General features: G+C 38.1%; 1 protein-coding gene across 1 annotated transcript in view; it reads right to left on the bottom strand.

Annotated features, from left to right (window-relative positions):
* LOC100952491 (zinc finger protein 724-like) overlaps nt 1-11,985 on the bottom strand; it is a 28,900-nt gene that overhangs the window by 8,258 nt on the left and 8,657 nt on the right. Inside the window, exons 2-3 of the mRNA XM_023509064.1 lie at nt 6,066-6,192; nt 5,481-5,576 (exon numbers count right to left, since the gene is read on the bottom strand). Coding sequence (XP_023364832.1) covers nt 5,481-5,576; nt 6,066-6,192 — 223 coding nt within the window. The remainder of the gene's footprint in view (nt 1-5,480; nt 5,577-6,065; nt 6,193-11,985) is intronic.

Raw genomic sequence — 11,985 nt, 5'->3', positions numbered from 1 at the left:
GGACCACCAGCAAAGTAAACATCAGGAAGCTAAAGGTCAAAACTTAGCTTCCACAATGGCACAATGGATAAAAGTACATAATGAACTTTCACAAAATAAGATAGAACTCCACTACACTTATCAATTCTCTCAATAAATGTCAGTGCACTGAACTGACCACTGACAGGGCACAGGCTGGCTGACTGGATTAAAAAAAGCACAAGCCTTCCATATGCTGTCTCCGGAAGAACACCTAGCCTTGACGGACAAATCAAGACTCAGGGTTAAGGATGGAAAACAGTATTTCAAGCAAATAGAAATCAGAAGAAAGGAGAGGTTGCAATCTTTTTTTTTTTTTTTTTTTTTGGTAGTTTTTAGCTGGGGCTGGATTTGAACCCACCACCTCTGGCATATGAGGACCGGCACCCTACTCCTTTGAGCTACAGGCGCCACCCAAGGGGTTGCAATCTTATCTGCAAGTACCTGCCCTATATGTCCACGGCACCAGGCAATGCAGTCTATTTATGAGTAAGATAGGATTCATAACAATCCAAAGCCTCTAGTAATAAGCCCACACTAAAGGCAGACCTCACTGTATACCCAGCAGCAGTCTTGTGACCCAGTGCTTCCATGAGCCTCAGTAATAAAGAAGGGAAGCTGACCAGATGTGGTATCATGCCTATAATCCTAGCACTCTGAGAGGCTGAGGCAGGTGAACTGATCGGGCTCAGGAGTTCAAGACCAGCCTAAGCAACAGCAAGACCCCATCTTTACTCAAAAAAGAAAAATTACCTGGGCCTTGTTGCAGGTGCACATAGTCGCAGCTACTTGGTAGGCTGAGGCAAGAGGATCTCTTGAGCCCAAGAGTTTGGGGTTGCTGTGAGCTATGACATCACAGCACTCTACCCAGGGTGACAGAGTGAGACTATCTCAAAAAGAAAAAGAAAAAAAGCTTCACCTGCTGAAATTGGCTTATGAAAAGTAGAAGAAGCGTTTCCTCCTTTAAATACAAAGACAACTATACAATGTTATATTATGCCCATTTTCGTTACTCCTATTTTAATATAGCATTGATAATCACAGGAAGAACTATTATATGTGGGGAAAAAAGCTGTCCAAATAGAAAAAAATTGTCACTGTTTGTAGTTAACATAATCTTATATATAGAAAATCATAAATACTACACCAAAAATCTGTCTAAACTAAAAAATATGCAGTGAGCAGACTATTCAAGTAACAAATATTCAAGTAACAAATATCAGTGAATCCATACATTAAATAAGCTAATGAAAATCTCATATATATTAAAATATTGATTGTTAGCAATAAATTTAACCCACAAAGTGAAAAATCTTTACACTGAAAAATATAAAACATTGATGAAACTGAAGACAGAAATATGTCTCATGTTTATAGATCAGCAAAAATGATACTGTTGAAGTGCCATATAACCCAACTGATCTACATATTTCATGAACTCCCTATAAAAATTCCAATGGCATTTTTCACAAAAATTTAAAAAAACAATCCTAAAATTTGTATACAGCTACAATGGACTTTGAATAGCCAAAGTAATTTTGAGGAAAAACAAAGCTGAAAGCATCATACTTTCTCATTTCAAACTATCTTTCAAACTTGCAGTAATAAGAGCAAAATGAGGGCAGCACCTGTGGCTCAGTGGGTAGGGTGCCAGCCCCATACACCAAGGGTGGTGGGTTCAAACCCGGCCCCGGCCAAACTGCAACAAAAAAATAGCCGGGTGTTGTGGTAGACACCTGTAGTCCCAGCTACTTGGGAGGCTGAGGCAAGAGAATCACCTAAGCCCAGGAGTTGGAGGTTGCTGTCTGTGAGCTGTGTGATGCCATGGCACTCTACCAAGGATGATAAAGTGAGACTCTGTCTCTACAAAAAAAAAAAAAAAAAAAAATGACACACTCATAAAAAATGACACAACTACCAATGAAACAAAATAGAAAGCCCAGAAATCAACCCACACTTACAAGGTCAACTAGTCTTTGAGAGAGACAAGAATACACAATGCAGAAAATATAGTCTCTTCAATAATTAGCATAAGGAAAAATGGACATCTATAAGCAAAATAACAATATTAAACCATTTTTCTTACACCACCTATGAAAATTAACTCAAAATAAGCACTGTGGCCGGGTGTAGTGGCTCACGCCCTGTAATCCTAGCATGCTGGGAGGCTCAGGCAGGAGGATTGCTTGAGCTCAGGAGTTCGAGACCAGCCTGAACAAGAGTGAGAAAGAGTCTCAGTCTTGAAAATTAAGTGGCTGTTGTGGCAGGCCCCTATAGTCCCAGCTACTTGGGAGGCTGAGGAAGGAAGGTTGCTTAAACCCAGGAGTTTGAGGATTCTGTAAGCTAGACTGATGCCAAGGTACTCTAGCCTGGGCACCAGAGCAAGACTCTGTCGCAAAAAAAAAAAAAAAAGACACAGGCTAGGCACCCATAGCACAGTGTTTATGGTGCCAGCCACATGCACTGAGGCTGGTGGGTTTGAACTTGGCCCAGGCCAGCTAAACAATGACAACTGCAACAAAAAGTAGCCGGGCATTGGGGTGGACACCTGTAGTCCCAGCTACTTGGGAGGCTGAGGCAGCTGATCACTTAAGCCCAAGAGTTTGAGGTTGTTGTGAGCTATGATGCCCCAGTACTCTACCAAGGGCAACATAGTGACATTCTGTCTCAAAAAAATAAAAATTAAAAAAGACACAATTGGTTTAAAATACAATTCTTAAAAATCTTAAAACATATGAAAAACCTTTTCAATATTAATGTTGGTAATGCAGTTTTTGAATACAACACCAAAAGTATGAAAACAAAAGCAAATAAAAACAAGTTAGACTGCATCAAATTAATAATTTTCTGCACAGAAAAAAATGGAATAAGAATAATTATAGGATAGGAGAAAACATTTGCAAACCATACTTGTCTGGTGTGTATGTCTGGTAATATCCAAATTATATAAGAAACCTAAGTGAGAAAAATAAATATAATAACCAACTGAAAAATGGACATAAGACTGAATAGATATTTTCCCAATGAAGACATACATGTAAGTGGCCAACAGGTATATAAAAGGTGATCAACATCACCAATTATTATGGAATTACAAATCAAAATCATGATGAGAAAGCACTTCATTCATACCTATTAGGATGACTAATATAAAAAAGAAGAGATAATAAGTTCTGACAAGGATGTGAAGAAAAAGAAATCCTATACACTGCTGGTGAGTTGTAACTTGGTAGATTCATTGTGAAAACAAGAATGAAGAATCTTTAAAAAATAAAAATAAAACTATCATACAATTCACCAATCCCACTTCTGGGTATATAAACAAAGGAAATAAAATCAGTATCTCAAATAAATATATGTACTTCCATGTTCATTGCAGCACTATTCACAATTGCCAAGAAATGAAAACAACCTAAATGTTTGTGAATGCTGAATGAAGAAAAAAATGGGGGCCAGGCTCAGTGGCCCATGCCTGTAATCCTAGCAGTCTCAGAGGCCGAGGTGGGTAGATTGCTTGAGCTCAGGAGTTCGAGAGCAAGAGTGAGGCTGAGCAAGAGTGAGGCTCCTGTCTCTAAAAATAGCCAGGTGTTCATGGTGGGCACCTGTAGTTCCAGCTCTTTCACTCAAGAGGCTGAGGGAAGAGAATCGCTTGAGCCTAGGAGTTTGAGGTTGCTGTGAGCTATGATGCTACAGCACTCTACTAAGGGTGACAAAATGAAACTCTGTCTCAAAAAAAAAAAAAAGAAGAAGAAGAAGAAGAAAGAAAGCAAGCAAGCATATAAATACACAATAGAATATTATTTATAAAAAATATTATTCAATCATTTCAATAGGGCCCTGGGGGACATTATGCAGGCACAGAAAAAAATATATATATACTGCAGGATCTCAAGGGGGTAGGTGAGGGGGGAATAAAAAGATTGTATTTATTGAAGCAGAAAGTACAAAGGTGGTTGCCAGGACCTGAGGTGGGAGAAATTGGAAAATGTTATTCAAAGGGTACAAACTTTTAGTTAATGAATAACTTATGTGGACCTAATGTACAGCATTGTGACCATAGTTAATAATACTGTTTGTTTTGTGACTTAAAATTTGTTGAGAGTAGATCTTCAGTGTTCTCACTACCAAAAAAAAAAAGTAACTGTGAGTTGATACATTCATTAAATTGATTGTATTAATCATTTCACAATGTATACACATGGCAAGTCATTACACTACATACAAAAATTATATACTTATACAACTTATTCATGAAGAAAATCCATGTGACACACCACACACATACATATACACCCATCTATGTGTGAATGGCTATACTGGTGTAAGTATACGCACACCTGTAGTATACAGGCATAGGTGAATGATACAGTCCCCATAAGCTTCATATAAAACAAGAGAAAAATTACAAAATAATAGTTATTAAAAAATAAAGTAACAATTGGGAGTTTAATATATGCTTAGCAATGTTCCAAGCTGCCCAATGACATATTTAAGAAATGTAGAGAAGAGATACATTAAACTATATAAAGTTGAGGAATTTGGGCACATAGAGTTTAAATTGTTATTTTCTTTTTTTCTTTTTTATGAGACAGAGACTCATTTTATTGCCCTTGGTAGAGTGGTGGCGTCCTAGCTCACAGCAACCTCAAACTCTTGTGCTCAAGTGATTCCTTTGCCTGAGCCTCCCAAGTAACTGGGACTATAACAGCACAACACCTGGCTATTTTTTAGAGACAAGATCTTGCTCTTGTCAGACTAGTCTCAAACTCCTGAGCTCAATCAGTCCATCTGCCTCAGCCTCCCAGAGTGCTGGGATTACAGGCATGAGTCACTGTGCTCAGCCTGAATTTAAATTATTAATCAGAGCTCATACTAAAAATAATTTTGAAGTAAAATAACATTAGATTTTATTATATTTTTGGAGACACTTAATGTTTTAATAATATTACTATGTATGAATTTCTGTAGAATCATATTAAGTATGTCCATAGGATTAAAAAAAAAAAAAACATACAGTAGAAAACATACATCTACTTGGGGGTGATACTGAGTCTTCTGAATCAAATACCAATTATCACCACTACGCTCACACATTTCATATATGATGCAAAAAGAGAAATTTAAAATGGTTTAACATAGAATTCCTCAAAAATACACATATATTCCCATGTCATGAAAATGGGAGAGCAGTCAGATCCTGCAGGCCCTTTTAAGCCATGAAGAGGACTTTGGTTTTCACTGTAACCTCAAAGGAAGGTCACTGTAGGGGAAGTTAACTCCTTACATAACTCAAGAAAAAATGATGGGATCACAGAGATGTCCCTGTGCCACACTAAGAGAAAGAAACCCAGGCTTCTTAGAAACCATTAACGTTGTAGCAGAGTCTCCCAAACCACATTTTAAGGTCAGGCTTTCTCCTTGACCTTTGTACCTCTCACCTGCATCATCTGCCTCCCACCTACCTGAGTGTTCTGCAACTTTCTTATGTCTTTTCACATTCCAGGGCTCTTTCCTTTGTTCCAGACAGGTGATCAGGGCTGGCTTAGAGGCTGTAAGACCTGTTTTATTAAAAAAAGTAGCATGACCCTTGCTGAAATTCTGCCATTACCAACCTAGTACTGTGCTCAGTAGAGAAGAAAAATTATACAATATTTTAGGAAATTAATCCCAAAGTATCATTTCCTGATAAACTTTAGACTATTTAGGAAGTACTTAAAATCTTTAGATTTATTATTCAGTACTAGTGAATCAAAAATTAGTGGTGGAAATTGGGTTGTAAAGTGTGGACAATATTTTATGCTACTAAATTTCTGGGATTACCACTAATCTACAGTGAAGGATACAAATCAACTCAAAAAAAGGGTGAGACTAAGGTCAAGATAAAATATCATGAAGATATTTTTCTTCAACTAATCCCCCAGTTTCTTTTAGAAAAGAACAATTGAAACTCACTTATTTAAAGCAGAAACCTAAAAAAAACATTCTACAAAGGAAGGATATGAAATACTCATTATAGAGTAGAAATTGTGTATTGAAGTTATCCTCACCTAGGGAGGCCAGGTTTCTGTAGTTCTCTAACATCACATCCCTATATAAATTCCACCAAGCAGGGTCCAGGCATGCCCACTCTTCTGGAGAAAATTCTATGGTCACATCTCCGAACGTCAACAGTTCCTGAAAGAAAGGCATATGTTTACACAGTGGCGCCACAGGAAGAGTGCTTAATTTAACTCAGGGTAAAATGAGAAAGGGAAGAATACTCCTACTCATGTGACTGAAATTACTTAAAAAGATAATTTTTAACATGGAAATATTCTCTGAATAAAGAAAATGATATAAGATCCATAAAAGTGGTATAGATGCTATAGTTTTCTGGATGATACACTATAAAATTCAGGTTGCCAACATAGGCATTTACATTTATGAGTGTATATTTAACTTATTCAAAATAAGTTGTTTACATACTTCAAATTGAAAAGTCAAACTGAGTCAAACAGTATCTCTCAAACTTTAATGTGCACAACCATAAACTGGAGATTGTGTTAAAATGCAAATTTTGATTCAGGAGATCGAGGGTGAAACCTGAATTTCTAACAAGCTCATCAATCAATGCCAGTGCTTCTGGATCAAAGGGAACATTTTTCAAACATCGAGCAAGTGGTAGAGTCCAGCTTTGACCCAGTTCATCTGACCAAGAAACAAAAATAAGAGCCTTCACTTTTCAAAGCAAGGTATATGCAAAGGGGATCTAAAAAGGGAGCTTCCAGGTTAAATGTAATAGATTATGCATATCCGTTGGCAAATCTTCATGAAATACCTATTACTAAAGAGAAAAATAATTAACTCCACAGTGAAAAAAATTTGTCACAGAGAACCTTAACCAAGGAAATAAACATCAACTCTAATAGGGCAAATTACCATCAGATCCCAATGCACAAAGAGAACATCACTGCTGTGATATCATTGTCCAAAGAAAAGAATTATAATCTGAATCTAATTACAAAAAAAAAAAAACACTTTTATACAAAGTTCAAGCTACAGATATGTCTCATGTTCTGTAATCTCTAATAGTGCATTTAAATAGTCTTCCTTTAGGATCCTACAGAGCAACTATCTTCTAATTATTCCACACTTTCTAAGTTATTCTAGCTAATTAAGTCTATTTCCTTTGTCCCATTCTGTGTGGAGCTTATAGAGCACACAGACTGACCAGAAACAGTACATGTTCCTCTTCTTCACTGATATCCCAGGGACTGAACTCATCTCCAATAGGAATCTAGGGCACCCCAGAATCTGCTTCTAAGATGTTTAAAACCCACAAAGGGAATACATTTTAATATTACAGGTCATAGATTTATGGTGAGAGTAGTTCTTGGCATAAAGAAGCTCAGATGAAGAGAAGGTGCTGACACATAAGAAAAAATTTTTTTTCAGAGCTTCTTAACTATCATTACGGAAAAAAGAAAAAAATAGTTGAAACGAATTCATTTGGTAGGAGCATCAAAGGAGAAGTTTGCAGAGTCTAAACACATGACATTCCAATAGGAAAAGTCAACACAGACCCTGACTTGGGACACAATTACTTGAGAAATAGCCATTTCATCTCTGAAATTTCTCCTTAGGTGAGATGATCCAAACAAATCACACTTGCATTTTTTTTTTTTAAAAGAGACGGAGTCTCACTTTCTTATCCTGAGCAGCGTGCCATGGTCTCATAGCTCACAGCAACCTCCAACTCTTGGGCTCAAGCTATCCTCTTGCTTCAGCTTCCCAAGCAGCTGGGACTACAGGCACCCGCCACGACCAGCTATATTTTAGAGACAGGGTCTCACTCTTGCTTAGGCTGCTCTTAAACTCATGAACTCAAGCAATCCACCATCCTCAGTGTCCCAGAGTGCTAGGATTAGAGGCATTAGCCACCTCACCTGCCTAATACCTGCATCTTTATAATATAAGATGACCTGAACAAATCTCACCTGCATCTTGATAATACAACATGACCTGAACAAATCTCACCTGCATCTTGATGCCTTTAAAATCATCCGCACAACCCCTTCTCTTCCTACCACCACACCCACAAGAAGGAGAACCTTGAAGTGCATTAAAAAGTCCACCCTTCCCTATTCATATAAGAGTCAGAAACTTGTACATAGAGACCAAAGTGTGTGCTTTTTCTTTCCTTCCCTCGGGTGCTCTCCCTTGCCATAGTAACAGCAATTTCTGCTACAGTAATTGGGATATAAACCACACTGACCTGGTCCTACAAAACCCAAGCACAGGGAGGCGCCTGTGGCTCAAAGGAGTAAGGCGCCGGCCCCACATGCCAGAGGTGGTGGGTTCAAACCCAGCTCTGGACAAAAAAAAAACAAACAAACAACCCCAAGCACAGAAGGTTCTGTGACTCTCCTTTGGAACAAAGTCTGAATTCAAATTTCATGAGTAGGCACTCTTGTATATTTCTACTAGGAAGCCAAAATTATACAAAGTAGAAAGGAATGCACAATGACATTAACCTTGGATTCTGGAAACCTGATTCTTGGAATGTACTGTGCAATTAGTTCTACCAACATGAAAAACAGTATTTTCAATGTTATTCCCTGTGGCTTTATATATCATAGCAAAATAAGGGGAAGAGCAGTTGTGTCCATTAATAAGGCACAAGTTGAATTGTCTTAAGACACTGAGACTTTAACAATCAATAAAGAGAAGCAAGGAAAGAATTGTGGTAAGGGCCTAAAACTCTGAAGGAACAAGCCTAGTTACAAATAATAATAATCAACCACTGTCCCTTCATTTGCTTGATAATAATCAACCACTATCTCCCCATTTGCTTCTCTATAATTGCTACTCTGGAGTCACATAGCTGGTGGTCATAAGATTGTTAACTTTCTCCATAGATAACATCACATTTGTGAAACCTAAAGGTAGTTTCTCAGATGTCTTTCAGTCACCACAGTTTATGGATTGTCGGACCTACGCCAATTGTGATCCCAATCCAGAAACTGACTCAACACATAAGATGATTTCTACACTCCTATAATTTTGGCCCAAACCTAACCAAATAGCAAACCCAACGGCTTAATTTGCCTGACAAACTATCTTTAAACACTCCATCTCCCAAATTCTCAAGGAAGCAGGTTTGAGAAATTTCTCCCATCTCCCTGCTTAGCACTCTGTGAAATTAAACCCTTTCTCCATTGCAAAACCTGACTGCCTCAGCGTATGGGCTCTTACCTATGCAATGGACAATGCAAGCTGGTTGGGCAGCAGAAAAAAAACTCACCTTAGAATAACTGGCAGCCATAAAGATGAAAGAGAATGTTCTCTGTGTGCCTGTATGGAAAAATGGGTGAAGGCATATTGTGAAGTTAAAAAAAGAAAAATGTTTATTGAATGCTGCTTTATGTGTAAGATAGGATATTTGATTACAGTGAATAGTATGCATAGCAAATTAAATTTAATAATAAAGTTAAAGGCAAACACTAAGTAAAAGCCAACTAAAATGAATAAAAATAATCACATCATGATTGGCACCCATAGCACAGTGTTTATGGCGCCAGCCACATGTACTGAAGTTTGCGGTTTCAAACCTGGCCCTAGCCTGCTAAACAACAATTACAAGTGGAACAAAAAAGTAGCTGGTCATTATAGCAGGTGCCTGTAGTCCCAGCTACTCAGGAGGGTGAGGCAAGAGAATTGCTTAAGCCCAAGAGTTTGAGGTTGCTGTGGGCTGTGATGCCACAGCACTCTACCAAGAGAGAGCAACATAGTGAGGCTCTGTCTCAAAAAAATAATCACATCAACATGACCACAAAGAGAAAAGTTTAGTTGTTGAGACTTCAAAGTGCAGTACACTCATACACTGGTAAGATATCTTAGTGGAGTGCATTCTACTTGTAACAAGCATTCAAAAGGACAATTTCCAGGTTTTAGAAACTGAAGCAAATATAAAAATATAGAACTCTTTTAATGTGTTTCTATGACGTAGTATTATCTGACACAAAAATTAACACTAAATAGAAATATAAGACAACTTGAAGTGTCAAAATAGGTACTAAAAGGTTTTTTTCTAAAGCTTAGTAAGATTAAATTGAACTCAAGATTTTATTTAAAAAAATACATTGCATATGTGTATATATTAAAGTGCATATATGCTTAAAGATGTAAAATACGTTGTTATATGGAGTTAAAGAGATTTAAAAAGTGATCATTGTGATTGTGAAAAAGCATGTCTGGACAGATATCTAGTCAAATCTACATATACAGATATACGTGATTGGTTTAGCTATTATGTCTTTATCCACAGGATATACAAGAAATAATGCCCTTAAATAAATGAAGGTGCCTAACAAAAGATAAATTTGAAATATATGATAAAAGTTAGATTATCACACTGTGCCCAGAAACCTGTACATCTGTTCAGAAAATATAAAATGAGGGAAACAGTTTGGCTAAGTCTTGAAGGTATGCTCCAAAGAGAGACCCAATCTTCAAAGACTAAGAGTCCAAGCTAGGCTGCTGGAGAATGAGCACGCACATGGAGAGGGAACACAGTTATCCCAGCCATTTCATCCTTCCAGCCTATTGCCCCCTTATGTGAACAACTGAAGCCCAAGCACAACCTAGGAAAGAAAAAGAAGTATGGAAGGGGTGGTCTTCCTAAATTGAAAGTCTGCATCTTCTTCACTTCTTTCTTGCCACTGAAGATGCTCCGTATCCACCATAGCACTTGGAAGCTGTACCTGAGAAGTTGCAGGACCTCGTGAGATAACTATATTGACCTGCATTCCACAGTGTTTGCTTTGTATCCTTAAAGCTAAGTAAACTGGTGTCAGTCACACCTTAGGAGTCTGTCAACCCTGAAGTAAAGACAAAACAAAAATTGAGTCAGGGGCTGAACAAACAGTGTTACTCAAAGCGTGGTCTGCAGACCTGCACCAGTCTGGAAACTATTACTGGTTTGCTATGGGATAAGGACAGAAAGTGGCAATGAGTTTGGTATCTCAGTAGCGATTTAACATGGCTAAGAAAGTTTTATTCTATTTTATAGAAGTAGTGATCTTTTCACTGAAGATAGCCTGAGAAGCATTATTTAGCACTTTTTTTTTTTTTTGAGACAGTCTCACTCTGTTGCCCAGGGTAGAGTGTGGTGGCATCAGCCTAGCTCACAGCAGCATCTTGTCTCAGCCTCCCAAGTAGCTGTTACTACAGAAGCCCGCCACAATACTCAGCTAATTTTTTCTACTTTTCATAGAGATGGGGTCTTGCTCCAGCTCAGGCAGGAGCTCCCTATCTTATCCTCACGTTATCTACCTAGATGGGGTCTTGCTCCAGCTCAGGCAGGAGCTCCCTATCTTATCCTCACGTTATCTACCTAGCAGGTAGACTTTGTTGTTTATCTTTGTTGCTCTCATTGCACTTTTTTTTCTCTCCACATTTTATCAGTTCTCTAGGCTTCTGTTACCATGTGAATGGAATGGAAGGGAAGTAATGATAGGATATTACTTACTGGTCTTTTTCTCTTCTTCTTCTTCAAGAACAGAGTGGTTTTTTAGTTGTGTTTTATTTAGAGTTTTTGTTTGCTTTGTTTTGAGATATAGTCTCGCTCTGTCATGCCGGGTAGAGTGCCATGGCACCATCACAGATCATAGCAACCTTACACTCTTGGGCTCAAGCAATCCTCTTGACTCAGCCTCCTGAGTAGCTGGGACTACAGGCGTGCCCCACCATGCCCACTATAGTTTTCTGTTTTCTTTTTTTGTTTGTTTGTTTTTAGTACAGACAGGGTCTGGCTCAGGCTGGTCTTGAACTTCTAAATTGATGTAATCCACCCACTTCAGCCTCCCAGAGTGGTTGGGATTACAGGCATGGGCCACTGCACCCAACCAAGAACAGGTTTTCTATCCAAAATGCACATTAAAATGACCCAATTAAAAAAAAAATCAAATGTATCTCAATTATACCTTA

This window comes from Otolemur garnettii, unplaced genomic scaffold (assembly GCF_000181295.1).
Source record: "Otolemur garnettii isolate 467f Iridium unplaced genomic scaffold, OtoGar3 scaffold00330, whole genome shotgun sequence".
Taxonomy (NCBI): Eukaryota; Metazoa; Chordata; class Mammalia; order Primates; family Galagidae; genus Otolemur; species Otolemur garnettii.
Note: the sequence above shows the minus strand (reverse complement) of the source record. Positions and strands in the feature narration are given on the sequence as shown.